At 43.0% G+C, this 16,318-nt stretch overlaps 1 protein-coding gene and 1 long non-coding RNA gene across 2 annotated transcripts in view; both read left to right on the top strand.

Annotated features, from left to right (window-relative positions):
• Nucleotides 1-642: 642 nt before the first annotated feature.
• LOC134859302 (uncharacterized) lies at nt 643-7,600 on the top strand. The gene is made up of 4 exons (XR_010165074.1): nt 643-692; nt 2,425-2,551; nt 2,881-2,962; nt 7,212-7,600. It is a non-coding gene; the product is annotated as an uncharacterized LOC134859302 (long non-coding RNA).
• Nucleotides 7,601-9,697: 2,097 nt separating this feature from the next.
• Nucleotides 9,698-16,318, top strand: part of fat4 (FAT atypical cadherin 4) — a 101,648-nt gene continuing 95,027 nt past the window's right edge. The window contains 1 exon segment of the mRNA XM_063876904.1: nt 9,698-15,044. Coding sequence (XP_063732974.1) covers nt 9,942-15,044 — 5,103 coding nt within the window. The 5' untranslated portion in view covers nt 9,698-9,941.

Raw genomic sequence — 16,318 nt, 5'->3', positions numbered from 1 at the left:
CAACTGGTATGTGATTTAGAAAACGGTGCCCCTGCTGATATGGTACATAATGCCTCCATTTCAGTTTTTGCCAAGTCATTACCTTTATTTGTGACGAGGGAGCTGGTTTGTGAAATGAGGTAGACTACATCTTTAACGACTTAAAAAAAAACTGTGAAACAACCTCCCAGTGAGAACTCTATCATGTTTCACCATTTAATATCTCTAATTCCTTATTGAGAATATATGGTAAATAAACGGCATTTACTTTCCAGTTTATGGGGGTTAAACGTCAGTATTCAAGTCAGCCATACAAGCACCTCAGAAACATTAACACGGAAGAAATTGAAATAAGTTAAGTTTGACTAATTGATTATTAGTTTCTCTCCACCAATTAAAGTTACTATAACTTTAAATGAATTCTTGATTCTTGTACACTGACTAAAGCTGTCTTCAACCTACATGTTAAGCACATGGACTGAGGCAAGCAGGTAATACTGTAACTGTAAGTGCATTTTTAACCATCTGAGGTGCAAATATCAGGGGTTAATGAACCAAAACTTTCCGTGAGGTCATTGCTCTGTAAGCCAATCAGTGTTGGGTTAGCCAGGTGCAACAGAGATTCAAAATGGAGGACAAACAGGTAGTAGCAGTTCACCTGCAGCAGGAGCAGTTAAAACTTAGAGGAATGAATGGGAAAAATGGAGTTCCTGGTAGGTTGGAAAACATGTGATTTGTTACCTGTTATATATCTGTCTAAATCCAGTGAGTGCAAGCTGGCTGTTAAAGTTGGCACTAGCTATCTTACCAAAACCTTCTCTTGCTAAAGGGATGATGGTTCAGACTTGTGAGTACTTGTTTTGTTTTGTTTGTATTTATCTCTGTATTTGGTTGTGTTTTACCCAGAGTTGTTCAATGACATAATCACTGTCTGCCAGAGGTGGAAGAGGTACTCAGATCTTGTACTTGAGTAAAGAAGTACTCAGATCTTGTACTTGAGTAAAGTAGAAGTACTCAGATCTTGTACTTGAGTAAAGTAGAAGTACTCAGATCTTGTACTTGAGTAAAAGTAGAAATACTCAGATCTTGTACTTGAGTAAAGAAGTACTCAGATCTTGTACTTGAGTAAAGTAGAAGTACTCAGATCTTGTTCTTGAATAAAGTAGAAGTACTCAGGTCTTGTACTTGAGTAAAGTAGAAGTACCAGAGTGTAGGAATACTCTGTCACAGTAAAAGTATTCTAAATGTTCCTCCAGTGAAAGTAGAAAGTACTCTCCTCTAAATGTACTTAAAGTAGCGACAGTAAAAGTAGTCATTGTTTGATTGGTCCATTTCAGAATAATATCTGATATGTTTTATAATGATTGATCATTAAAGTGTTCTCAGAGCTGGTAAAGGTGCAGCTAGTTTGAATGGCTTTGAAATACTGCAGGGTAGCTGCTGGATTTACTGCAGGTGAACTAAAGTACAAGTATCTCAAAATTGTACGTCAGGGTGTGTTTTTGAAAGGGCATCCAAAAAAAGAGGGTCTGGTGTGAGTGTGAAATTGAATAAAGGGTCTTATGATCAGCGGCACACTTCACTCGCTGCACTGTCCTCCTCACTCCTCTGCAGCCTCAGCGTGGAGTTTCATTTTAGTTTCAAAGAGCACAGATTTCTTCATTTTCTTATCTTGAAGATCAACTGCCTGAGCAAAGCAATTCTCAGAGTGTGCGGAAGCTGCCCTGCTGTATAATCCCCGTCGGTATCCATCACAGGTCAGATTGTTATTGAAATGACTTCAGATACTTGATTCTTTCCTTTGTGTTACCTGCGTCAGAGGATGAGAATCTCTACCTGGGAGCATTTTCATTATAATTGCAGTGGAGTGAGAATTAATAATACATTTGCAAAGAAACTGATTCAACCGACATCAGAAAGATATTTAGATAACCTTTGAAGAATCGTGCAAATAATATCCATTGAAAACTTTATTTAGATGCTGTTTTTCATTGGTTTGTGTTCAAAACAACATCTCTTTCTGGTTCTGCTTTGTGTTTCATAATGCTTATCATCTTTACTTAGAAATATGTATTCTTTTTGCAGCATTCCCATGTGACTATAAGGCTATATGCAAATGCCAGATTGTGTCTAATCAGTCAAAACACAGCAGTGACCGTTTAAGCGAAAATAAACAAAAAGCATAATTTGTTAATTAGCTAGAATAATTATTTCTGCCATTTAATTGTGACTCAGTTATAGAAAAATGTCAATATTATGAATAATCTGTCTGTAGCATTTTTGGCGTCACTGTTTTGGAAAGGCTTGTGAGATGAAGAGGCAGCTAGTCATTCCTCTGTGTGCTCATACACATATTTGGCGCCTTCCATCTGGTTTCTAAAAGCATGATTCCGCTTTAAACAGACCAGAGTCCCAAGGAATAAACATGGGGGAAATTATTTGCAGTGCATTCGTTGTTGGGGTGGAGCTCTGACCGGTTTCAATGATACAACAGTGACACCTGGGGGTCAGTCGGGGTACTGCAGGTACTGCGGCAGCCCTTTACGTCAATGTTTCCCAGGATGCAGGCAAGGCAAGTTCACTTACAAAGCACATCACAACAACAAAGCAATTTAAAATGCTTTGCTTAATATTAAATAGCATTAAGATATAATGCATTTAAAAGCATGAATTACCAAGCCAAGATAACACACATTACAACAATCTAAAAAAGAACAACACATGCAAGAACAAACGTCAGTAGTGTTTACGATGAGTTATTGTATGTTAGCCTGTTTTAATGTGCATTTTTTCTGTTTTATGAATGTTATTTAATGTATTTTAATTTAGTCTTTAAGAAGAAACATGCCCAGATCAATTTAAAAAAGTAATTTGCTTTGTTTGTTACATTTTTTCACTCAGATGTTTTGCCGTCTTCGTGCAGATTGAAGGATGTGCTGTGTTTGTCAGTAGAGGCTGTTTTCACATCCATCTGTGGAAGCGGGTAAATCCTCATTTTAAATATGTGTCATGGAGAGAATGGGAAAAGGACACGAGGTCAGAGTTTTATTATAACTAAATAAACCTCAACCAAAGGAAAGCTACCAATATGAAGTGTGTATGCCAGTAGTGTAGGTGTGGCTGAGTGAGCATAATACCAATGACATTGCCAAACAAAGGACAAAAAAACAGGCTCTCAGGAAGGAGATCTGCCAGCAAAGAGAGAGCAGGCGAGACACTGGATCGGGACTTTTATCCCCAGGTACTCGCAATCAATGCTTCCTTTTAAGACAAAAAGGGAGGATCATTAAAGGTGCACACACTACAGCGAGGGGCGAAGCGGGGGTCGTCACATGAGAGTAAGTCGTTAAGCACAAGCAGGACTTTGTGACATCGCAACTTTGGAAGAGAATAATGAGATGGACTTAAAGTAGGAAGGAAAATTGTGTCCTCTAGTTTCACTTTAGAAATTACATATACCAGCATATTCATAGATTTTCAATCTAGTAATTTATTCATTTTTGATAATTATTTTTGCTAACACAAATTAGCATTCAAAGAGTGTATGTCCTAGAACACGGCTCTTCAAGGCATCCTCATAAAGTTGCTGATGAGTCATTAACTTTATCTCACCCCAAAATACAGCCTTCACTCTTTTATAGTTTGTTAAATATATTAAAGTTTAATTGTCAAACTGTCTGCAGGGATTGGCTCTCATTCAGCGACAAGATCATTAAGGACCAAGAATCTGTGATTAATTAATAACTCATCTTATTATGTACTTATTTTCGTTTTAGGGGACAACACTTTTGTTTTTCTAAAAGCTATAATGGCAAATAATTTCCTGCTCATCAAGCTAAACACAGGTTCCACTAGCATTAAAGGCTCAGTGTGTAGGATTTATCGTTGGGGTTGCAGATTACAGTCATCTGAATATCCTTTTTTGCCTCAAAAAACGTTGTTAACGCGAAGGAATCTCTACCCAAACCCTACATTGTGAGCAACGACATTCAGGACGCTGGTGTTTATGCAGATTTACTAGTGTGTAATAGAACTACAGTGGCCTTCAGGTTAAGTAGAGAAGCTTTGAGTTGTGTTTGTCCCTTCTGAGCTACTGTAGAAACATGGCAATGCAAAATAGCAGACTCTGATATAAGGCAAATTTGAAAGTGATAAAAAGGAAAGGTCTTTGAGTTTCAGGTGTTATGAAGACAGTATTCGATTGGGAAGATGCTTGGACCTTTCTCTTGGTTAATTCATCTTAAAGTCTAAGAGTTGGAGTTGTTCCTAGAACCTTTTAGTCAGCCATAAAGAGGTTGGACACTAATGTGTTGAAGTCAGGCCTCTGTAAAGCTCTTCCACACCAAACTGGGAAGGGCAGATACTCAACAGGCTGAGGCGTCCACAGAAATTTAGCTATGTAATATATCTATCCACCACAGCTGTCACACAGTGAATAAAGTTAGCAGACATTGGATCATACAGAACTGGCAGCTCCTTAAGTGAATATGCTCCGAAGTGCCAGGATGGGTTTAAGCACTCAGTCTTATTTTCATCACCCTTTTCCCCTCCAGTGAGAAAACACTGGAATACCTCCTGTATGTTTCACCAGAAAGATTTGTATTCTGTAATTCTACATTTCAACATGGCTGCAGTGTTTTGGCTCTCAAACCCCGAATGACTGTTTGGTTTGTTTGGCAAATGCCGGAGCGAGCGATATCTCACGCAACGCCCTAGTAAAAGCACCCAGCAGCGAGTTTACTGATTGATATTTATTTCCCCGCGCTGCGATTCGCTCAGCGTGAGCAGACGACGGAGATGGAAACTGGGAGAAGGCGAGCACGCGAGGGAACAGCAGGCCCTCACATTAGACTCCACAAGAGGACTCTGGGGAAAAAAGGCTGCTGCAAAGAACGACAATTTAAAACCCCATGTTAAACAAATACAGACATGCAATAGATCCACTGTCAGGCCTTGGCCGTTCACAAACTGGTTATTAGAAAAAGAGGGCCGTGTTGTTTTGCTGGCTCTCACTTCCCCCGAGGCATACAATAACCTTTTTGTGGCTCACTTTTTAAAAGCCTAAACTCCTGGTGCCTGAGACTGAAACTTGCCTGTAAAGAAATAAACCCTCCTCTTGATCATCGTTATCCCCCTGACAGATGAGAAAGCATGTAACTCCGCTCAAGTGCCGCACTAATAAAAGCTGATGATTTTCATGACATTATCTTTCCATATTTAATTAACTCAAGTTCCTACCTGATCTTCCCCGCTGCAGTTCATTAAGGTCAGACCGGTTCTGTGCACATCACAGGAGATAAACCTGGTGCACGAGTGGCTGCTTTGGATTACTGCAGCCCTTCATCTCCTCGTTGACTCCTGCATTTGATCTTTACGGCCGAGCTTTGACTTTACAATTTGTTGATAGATTTTACGAGTAGGCACTGCGTACTTGCACTGTGGAGGAAACAGCCTTTGATGCTCTGATCTTATTGAGGGGATTTCACATTTCTATCTGACATCTGCCTGCCTGGTCCTCGCTCGGTTATCATTTTATCATCCCCATAAAGTTGTTTTGCATGCCGCTCTCTGCCAAGCTTCAGAGGTGATACTTCCAGGCGAGAATTAATGACAACAAAACTACTCAGTTGATGCACGATGGATTTACAGGACAGTGCACGTCGTTCAGCAGTCTCAACACTCCCTCTACATCGTATATTTGATCATAAAGTCATGGTAAAATAACTGCAACAGTATTTGCAACTTGATTTCTTTTGGAGTTTCGATAACAAGATCTAAATAGAGAGCATTTAGGAAAATGTATGGTAGTTAGAAACAACAAAGACCCTTGTTAAAGCAGCATGATCTTTTGACCTTTATGCTTTTGGGGGAGTTTTCTTTTCCTGTAGTGTATTAAATAGGTTTTTGTGCATGTAAATGAAGAAGAAGAAGAAGAAGACATACTTTATTAATCCCTTACAGGGAAATTGCTTTCTCTACTCTGTAGTGTTGACACACATTAAACACACAGAGGAAATACATGCACACACAACCACATGCAGAGGAGAGGCAGCCAGGTACCCGGCACCAAGGGAGCAGATAGAGGTTAGGTGCCTTGCTCAAGGGCACCTCGGCAGTGGCCTAGGAGGAGAGCTGGCACCTCTCCAGCTACCAGCTCACTCCATATTGTTTTTTTTTTGTCCGATCGGGACGTGAACCGGCGACCCTTCGGTCCCAAGACCAAGTCCCTACTGACTGAGCCACTTTAAATGTTTGAAAATATATCTGACTCATTATTTCACACATTGGATGGAGCTCCAGTTCAAACCAATTTCAATTATCATCCGCCATCTTTTGTTGTATTGGATCATCAAACCACTTCCTAAGCATACTTCAAAAGACAAACAATAAAACCAGTGACCTCACATTATTTGTCAGTTCATTGTTTAATATCAGCTCTCTAATCCAGTGATTGATGTTCTTTTTCTATGTTGTGTTTCCAGCTGACAAACCATTTAACTTCCTGGATCTGGAATGAACATAAAAGAGAAATGTAGCTGGATGGGATTTTACAAATAATACTGGCAAAGTTATTGATGCCCTGAGAATGGCAGCTGTGTTTATCATTACCCTGCAATTCTGTCAGAAGGAAAAAGGCCTTATCTTCCTGCCAAAGTTATCGGCGCAGTTGGATATTACCCAGACATCTTTCATTGGTGCTATTATTCAATGCAAACAATACAAACTCAATGTATGCATTTAATGTCATTATCTAATGCAATTTCTTAAGTTGAGCAATTCAAATTCCATTATGAATGTTTCATCTGACACATTATTTGGCCCGTAATCAGATCAGCATCTCCTCCCCGTCAGAATTAGTGCTGCTATCAGTGACAGCACGTGAAATCGGCAGAAGGGAATTACCTCAAACATAACAACAACTGGATATTTATATCAAAAGCATCCTGAGAATTCTTGGCTTAGCCGCTGTAATCAGGTTAGCGTCTCCTGTGGGGCAGTAATCTGCTTTGATGCCCTGTCTGCTACCCAAACATTGAATCTGCGTCAGGCTGCACCGGTCCTGCCCGCGCTCTAATTCAATTACTTTAGTTGACTCATGTCCTACTTAACGTCCAGGCTGCCGGCGAACTGATTACGGAAGCCACAAATTGTCAAATAGCAAACCTGAATAAACATTTAAGTCCTTCAAAACTGGCAGGGTTGTAATTATGCCCCGTAATGTTATTTCACAGGACAGCCGGAGTTCACTTCCCACAGCATCTATGTGGAAACTCAAACATTTCCTCGTTCTGCAATTAGACTTCACAATGAACTCCGGTGACCTGGACACAACTTATCCTTGATGTTTGTGGAAATTATGGATGCCCTGAATACCACGTGATCAAGTCTTTTACCACGTTGTAATCGATGGAAGTAGAACAATGACAGCCTCACATGTCAGCATATAATTATTGAATAAAACGACCATATTTGTAATGTTTGAAGTAATAAGAGTATGCCAATCTCTGTGCATGAAGCAGGAATGGATAGTATACATTGTTTTTTTCTTAGATAACTAAAACATGTACAGTATGGAACCGAATGTAAAGTAAATGTCAAGGTTTGCATGACTACAGTTTTATTTAAAAGATAGATAGAATGGGAGGATGAAGCCCTCTTTATTAGTCACATACATGCACACAGCAGAGCACACACAGTGAAATTGGTCCTCTGCATTTAACCCATCCTAGTACTAGGAGCAGTGGGCAGCTATCGTGCAGCGCCCGGGGAGCAATGGGGGGGGATTGGAGGTGTCCGGTGCCTTGCTCAAGGGCACCACAGCAGGGCCTAGGAGGTGAACTGAACCTCTCCAAGTAGCAGTCCACTTTCCATATTTCAAGTCTGTTCGGGGACTTGAACCGGCAACCCTACGATTCCCAGTCCAAGCCCCTACTGACTGAGCCACTGCTGGACTAAAAAGTAACAGAGTTTTAATTTAGACAGCTGAACAGCAACAATTGTAAAGCATGGCATTTGAAATGGTCTAAACACTGATTTTTGACCAATTTGATATAAGAGAAGAAATATTGTATTCATCTCAAACCGGGAAATGTTTTTGTTGCAGCACCATAAAACAAAACAAGGCCTTGCACATAATTACTAATAAACAACTCTAAAATATAGCTCAAAATAGAAAGAGATATATATACACAGTTGACTATGAAGATAAAGTATCTATAAACTGTCCAACAAATAAAATAAATGATATATTTATATCTTCCCAACACAGGATTTCTTTCATGCAAATAGCTCATTTATTCAGTGCAGAAAAACAATGACTGAATTAGCTTTTACATTTTGATTCTTTTTAGAACATTAATCGCTGGTTTCCATAGAAAGTAAATATAGGATTTTGTTTTATGGAGGACGACAGATACGATATCTTATTCAACAGCTGTCATTTGAAGTTATTCTGCCACGTTAACCAAGTTGAAGCTAAGATGTTTGTGCACAGAAAACAGTGTTACTCTTTTGGATGTAAAGTTAGATCTGGTTATATCTCTATTTTATAATTTGCAGAGAGTGATAATCTGTGTTGTGTTTACCAGCCCCAGTTGAAGTGAGGTTTAGTTTTGTATGTAGAACCAATGCTACCAATGAGTTAGTCTCTTCTCATAACTATGTTTTACCATCAATGTACATGTCCACGTGATCAAAGGCTCCTAAATAAGTTTAAATGTCTGCCCCCTGTTCATTAGAGATTTGAACAGAAATGTATTTGGGTTGGAGGTCCCATTGTCTGTCCACTAGATGGCGCTACATACCCATGCATATGAAGCTCCCTGCACCTTCCATTATGCAATTATCGCTCTGGCCATTATGAACCATTCTGAGCTTTATTAGACACCTAATTATAATCAAGAAATAATTACATGTTGGCTCCAAAATGACAAAAGACACACAAATGTATTAAACAGAAATTGTACAATCTCCAATGCATATGAAATAAACTACCCCTCCAATGTAGACCATTTAAATGAAATACAATGTTTTATCTACAGAAAACTGAAGCAAAACAAATGTTGGTTTATTTAGATTTTTCAAAGTTTTTTCCACACTTAATCACAATGTATGATATTTTAAGGGGGGCATTATAGTATGGTACTCACATTTCCAATTCAAGGAAGACGTTGTGCTTCTCAGATATGATTTTAAAAGCGACTTTTCATACGTTTAGCTAAACCTTTTGTCATAATATTCTTTGTGTTCAATATAATCTGCATTTCCCCTATTTTTTTCTGATAAACTCTCCTATCCTGAACTCATCGAAACAGTTTTAATTCACATTAATTAGTTATAAAGTGATTAAAAGCGCTCGTGCATCGTTACCTGTCTATTTTGATTGACACCCTCTCCTACGAGCGGGGATGACGGGCTGCGCTGCACAATGGAGGGGAAGGGCGGTGAGGGGGCGGGCAGGAGCAGAGCTATCCAATGGGATCAGTGATGGGAGGGAGTTTGTGGAACTCCAGCTTTGTCCTAACTTACTGGGACTCCTGAGCACAATATGACTGAAGTGCCTGCACCGTTATTCCACGGGACGGTGCGTAGGCTCAGCCGCTCACTTGCGCCCTAACTCTGGATACACTTTTTTTCCACGCATTTCCAAGGAGCCAGGAACTTATGTTTTGTTTTGTCTTTCAAGGGAATATTCACATTCCGTTTTGAAAATGCTTTTTGTTTTTGCGGAGTTGAATTGAAACTTCCCTGATCATTCTCTCCCCATTCAGAGGATTTTGTTGCATTGGATAAGCTAACACTTCTGGAGTACTTTTGGGACACTGTGGAAGGAGTCGCTGCTGTGTTTCCCATTGATTTTTCTTTCACATTTGCTGGAATATAATGCTTTTGTGACTCCTCGGTAAAGTTGATGTATCATAGGCATGGACTCTGTCTGAGAAAGGTGGACTGGCTCACTGACCATGGCGCTCACAGGTAGGGGCTTTGGCCGGTTCCATTTGATTTTACTCCTGTTATGGACTCTCTCGCAGTACTCAGCATCCAGCCAAGTCCGACAAGAGTTTCAAGTCCTGGAGGAGCAGCCCATCGGCACCTACGTGGGCACGATAGAGACCAAGCCCAGCTTCACGTACCGCTTCAGCGAGAACCACAAACTTTTTGCAATTAACGGAACCACCGGGGTCATCTACACCTCCACGGTGATTGACAGGGAGATTTTGCAAAGTGATGTCGTCAACATCGTGGTGCTGTCCAGCCAGCCCACGTACCCCACTGAGGTCCGGATAGTAGTTTTGGATATCAACGATAACTCCCCTGTGTTTCCAGACGCGTCTATAGTGGTTTCGTTTAAGGAGGACGCCAGCAGTGGCAGGCAAGTGATCCTGGACACTGCTACAGACACAGACATTGGAAGTAACGGAGTTGATCACACCACGTACAGAATAGTGAAAGGCAACGAGCAGAGGAAATTCCGCCTGGATATTACAGTCAATCCTAGTGGAGAGGGGGCATTCTTGCACCTTGTTTCCACTGGAGGCTTGGACCGGGAAGTTTCTCCCTTCTACCAGCTCCTGGTCGAAGTGGAGGACAAAGGAGAGCCGAAAAAGTTTGGTTACCTGCAAGTAAACGTCACTATTCAAGATATAAATGACAACCCCCCTATTTTTGATCAAGATCAGTATCAAACCAGTGTTTTTGAGGATGCAACAGTAGGGTCTAGTATTCTGCAGATTACAGCATCAGATCAGGATGAGGGAGCTAATTCTGAAATCAGGTACTTTTTAGATGAAGGGACACCTTTCCAAATTGACCCCAAAGCTGGCATTATTATTATTAAAGAGAGTTTGGACTATGAGAGTAAGAAAGAGTATTCCCTGACTATTCATGCAGTAGACAACGGTGTGCCCTCTCTGTCAGGCAGGACAGAAGCCACTATTAAACTTTTAGATGTGAATGATAATGACCCAGTGGTGAAGTTTAGGTATTTTCCCACAACTTCTAAATTTGCCTCCGTGGATGAAAATGCACAGATTGGCACAGTTGTTGCTTTGCTCACTGTTTCAGATTCAGACTCCCCCACAGCTAATGGTAACATATCTGTTTCAATCTTAGGAGGCAACGAACAGAGACACTTTGAAGTGCACACGTCTCCTGTGCCCAATTTAAGTCTGATCAAAGTGGCCAGTGTGTTAGACAGAGAGAGAATTTCCTCATACAACCTGACAGTGTCTGTGTCGGACAATGGCAGGCCTATTGCTCGCTCCTCTTTTGCCAGTCTGGTTATTTTTGTGAATGATATCAACGATCACCCACCTATATTCCAGGAAACGCTGTACAGAGTAGATATCAGTGAAGACATACCAAAAGGGAGTTACATTAAAGGGGTCTCTGCAACAGATGGAGACTCTGGGCAGAATGCCAACCTGCGCTACTCCCTGGTGTCTGGAAACGCTTTGGGCTGGTTCTCCATCAGTGAAAACAGTGGTCTGGTTACCAGTGCTGCTTTGTTGGATAGGGAAATAGCATCTGAAATTGTGCTCAACATAAGTGCCAAAGACCAGGGGCTGCAGCCCAAGATTTCTTACACTAAACTCATAGTCAACATCACTGATGTGAATGACCAAGTGCCCACATTCACACAGGGCACATATCACGTTTCCCTGGTGGAGCACGCTCCTGCAGGCACTGAGCTGATGGTGCTGTCTGCATCAGACGACGATCTCGGTGCTAATGGAACTATCCGGTTCTCATTTGATGCCGAGACTCCAGCCAGTGTCCAGGAGCTGTTTCGCCTGGATGCCTTGTCAGGGCGATTAAGCACAGCCGTTGAGCTAGACAGGGAGGACCAGGCGTCATACTTACTCCACATTCAGGCAGCAGACGCAGGCCGCCCTCCTCTGCACTCTTTAGGAAGAGTCAACATCACGCTGAGGGATATCAATGACAATAGGCCAGTGTTCTACCCTGTCCAGTATTTTGCTAATGTGAAAGAGAACGAGCCCTCGGGTTCTTTTGTGACCACCGTGTCAGCCTCAGACCCCGATTTGGGTCGAAATGGCACGCTCAAATATATAATTTCAGCTGGTGATGCTTCTAAATTCCGCATTAATAGCAACACGGGAAAAATTAGCACCCTTGTGTCCCTGGATAGAGAGGAGAAAACTGCCTACCAGCTGCAGGTGACAGCTGCAGATGGTAGCGGCCTGCGCTCAGACACTCAGGCCATCGTCACTGTGACCGTCATCGACACCCAGGATAACCCACCAGTCTTTAGCCAGCAAGTGTACACTTTTGTCATGTTTGAAAATGTCGGCATTGGGACAGTTATAGGGACAGTGTCAGCCACCACTGTGGATTTAAACACAAACATTTCATATTTAATCACCTCAGGGGACCAGAGGGGGCTTTTTGCTGTAAACAGTGCAGGTCAGATCACAGCATCGAGCCAGATAGACCGAGAGGAGCAGGGTTTCTATCAGCTTAAAGTTGTAGCCAGAGCTGGGGAGATCACAGGAGAGGCCTTTGTTAACATCACTGTGAAGGACTTAAATGATAATGCCCCTCATTTTATTCTCGCCGTGGAGCATGTGAGTGCGGTGGAAAACTGGAGCACAGGTCATGTCATATTCCAGGCCAAAGCTTCAGATCCTGATGAAGGCACGAACGGCGTGGTGGCTTACAGCCTCAAACAAAACCCCAAAGGCCTGTTTCGTATTCATGAGAAGCACGGCCTCATCACGCTGACCGGGCCGCTGGAGGTCACCACAAGCTCTTACGAGGTCGAGGTCATCGCCTCAGACATGGGGGTCCCGCAGCACACCTCCAGCCTCATCCTCATCGTCAGTGTTTACGACGTCAATGACAACTCGCCCGTGTTTGACCAGCTTTCATATGAGGTCATCATCCTGGAGTCGGAGCCTGTCAACAGCCGCTTCTTCAAAGTGGAGGCCACCGACAAAGACTCTGGACTAAACGGGGAGATTATGTATGACATCGCTGGGGGCAACACAGGTGATGTGTTTGGCATTTTTCCAGACGGGCAGTTGTACATCAAAGCAGAGCTGGACAGAGAGATACAGGACAGATATAACTTAGTGGTGGTGGCCAAAGACCGGGCTGTGGAGCCGCTAAGCGCTACTGTGAATGTCAGCATCATTCTAGATGATGTAAACGATAACCGCCCGCTCTTCAACAGCACTAATTACGTGTTTCATTTTGAGGAAGAGCAGAAGAGGGGGTCGCTGGCTGGGCATGTTTTTGCCGAGGATAAAGACTACGGCCCCAACAGTGAGGTCAGATATACATTTGAGACTCCACAGTCCAATTTTGAGCTGAACGCCATCACAGGGGAGTTGACCAGCACTCTGCAGTTTGATCGCGAGTCGCTCATGAGACAAAGAGGCGCCGCCGTGTTCAGCTTTGTGGTCGTCTCGTCAGACCAGGGTCTCCCCAAGCCCCTCAGAGACCAGGCCAAAGTGCAGGTTTACATTCAAGACATCAACGACAACCCGCCTAAATTCACCAAAGACATTTACCAGGCCTCCATCTCAGAGTCGGCTCAGAACATGACACAACTGCTGCGGGTCTCGGCCTCCGATGTGGATGAGAACAAGAACGGACTGGTTCATTATTACATCTCTGAGGGCAACGAGGAAGGGCAGTTTACTATCGATAGCAGCACTGGACAGGTGACTTTAATAGGCAAGCTGGACTATGAATCTACGTTCTCCTATTCATTGAAAATAATAGCTGTCGATGATGGAGCCGTGCCTCTGTCCTCCTCCTGTATGCTCAGTATCAGCATCCTGGATGAGAATGACAACTCCCCCTCCTTCCCTAAATCCTCCGTGTCTGTGGACGTCCTGGAGAACATGAGGATAGGCGAGCTGGTGGCCTCGGTGACCGCCACGGATGCAGATTCTGGTCAAAACGCAGACATAACGTACAGCATCACAGCCACAAACAACCATGGCACGTTCAGCATCAGCCCCAACACTGGCAGCATCTTCTTAGTTAAAAAGCTGGACTTTGAAACTCAGTCATTTTACAAACTCAACATCACTGCAAAGGACAATGGCAGGCCGCCCCGCTCCTCGTCCATTCCCGTGGTCATTCAAGTCCGGGATTTTAATGACAACCCTCCCATATTTACCCCTGGTGACATTTTCAAATCAATCACGGAAAATCTTCCCCTCTCAGCCTCGGTCATGACAATAGCAGCTCATGACACGGACGCAGACATAAACGGGGAGCTGGAGTACTCCATTGTGCAGCAGATTCCCCGGGGGGGCCACTTCAGCATCGATTCAAACACCGGGCTCATATACACTAGCAAAGAAATCGACAGAGAGTTTTCAAACCTGTTTGAGCTCACCATCAAAGCCACTGACAAAGCAGTTCCAGTTGAATTCCGCCGCTTCGCCCTGAAAAATGTCACGATATGGGTCACAGACTTGAATGATAACGTTCCCACTTTTATATCGCAGAATGCTCTCGTGGCAGAGCCCAATATTGTTATCGGATCCATCCTCACGACAGTTTTTGCCTTTGACCCCGATGAAGGGTCCAACGGAGAGGTGGAGTACGAGCTCTTGGAAGGGGACTCGGACACTTTCATCATGGACAGGTACAGCGGAGATATTCGTCTGGCCTCCCAGCTGGTGCAGTCCCGGCTCGTGTACACCCTCGCTGTGTCAGCCACCGACCACGGTAGCAGCCGCAAGACCTCCAGGACTGATCTGACCATCATCCTTCAGGGGCTGGATGGGCCTGTTTTCTCCCAGCCCAAATACATCACTATCCTGAAAGAGGGCCAGCCGCCGGGCACCAACGTCATCTCCCTGGATGCCTCGAGTCCTCGTGGATCAGCGACCAAAGTGGAGTATTTCATAGTGGCGGTTCGTAGTGGTGGGAAAGCAGTGGGACGCCTTTTCACCATCGGCCGCCACACTGGAGTGATACAGACGGCTGCGGAGCTGGACCGAGAACAAGGCTCCGACCTCTACCTGGTGGATGTGTACGCCATCGAGACAGACGCCAGCCAGCCCAGAACACAGCGTGCTGAGGTTAGTACACAGCTGACTTCTCTATTCTCTACAGGTACTGGAAAGCCACCTTATATGTTGCTGTATTGGTCTATTTTATCTGTTTGGCAGCGAGAGGGCATGAACTCACTTACTGGCATTTGTTATAAACATTTGGATGGAATAAGTGAAATGAGATCAAGGTTTAAAGTGGAAGAAAATTGGGAATGAGACTGTCCAAGTCACACATCAAACGGAGCCACCTATTGCTTTTGTCTCCTCATTAATTAAATTCCTTTTTTATGCATGTCTCTGCAATATATTAAATATCCATTTTCTTGGATGTGAGTTAGAAGGCCTTGTTTTTTGGCGCGATAAATGTGTTGTCCCTTTTCCAAAAAACATACTAGCTATTACAATTCATCTTGAGTGTGTCTCTTCTAATATTTGAGATGTCTTGGAAAGTGAAAGGAGGGTTGCATGTCTTCTGCACAAGCTCCTCTCTATTGTTATCAGCGGATATGAACGACTCAAATCAAAAAGAATGGACCCCTATCTAATTCCCCCACTGTAGACATAAATCATTCAGGGCTGCTGTTTCAGATTCAAGGCCCACGATGGGCTCCTCACTGTCTCAAATGGAAATGAAAAGGAGAGAAATTCATAAGGTCTTTCAGTGCAGGTATGCATCATCAGTGCCAGTATTACTTTGAGCCCTTGAACCTGAGGCTGTTTTGGCACCGGGGTGGTCTTGGGGTACCTTTTATACCACCGGGAACTGCTCCACAGGCAATAAGTGACCATTAAAATCGGGTGACCTCTTAAGACTCTGTGAAAAGACGCTGAGGGCAGAGAGAGTGAAACTTAAGCTGTCCACTGAGTTTGCATTATGCGATGCACTTTTCTTTCAGGCTTTCCCCGAGTTAGATTCTCTGAAGTGTAATGCAGGAACCCTAAATCCAGTTTTGGGGGGCTAAGGCCTAGCCGCCAGTCAAATGAAAAACAAATGTGAGTGAGTCTATATTTGACTTTTTAACCAGGAATTCTGTTAATACAAACTTGATGAAACACACACATTGCATTTAAATTGGGTTTTTATGAATGAAAACAAATCAGTTTTTCTCCTTACCTCAGTTTAAGATAAGCAGGATATCTTTGCCGGTTGTAATTGATGCCTTTTATTGAAACTGAAATGTAATACGGCAATCAGTTATTTGGAGACATCTCACACATTACTGAAATCAAGGATTACTTGGCAAAATCGTGTTAGCTGAGTTAACGTTAAGGTTTGCTTAGGCCAAATGGGAATATCAAAT

Source organism: Eleginops maclovinus, chromosome 23 (assembly GCF_036324505.1).
Source record: "Eleginops maclovinus isolate JMC-PN-2008 ecotype Puerto Natales chromosome 23, JC_Emac_rtc_rv5, whole genome shotgun sequence".
NCBI lineage: Eukaryota > Metazoa > Chordata > Actinopteri > Perciformes > Eleginopidae > Eleginops > Eleginops maclovinus.
Note: the sequence above shows the minus strand (reverse complement) of the source record. Positions and strands in the feature narration are given on the sequence as shown.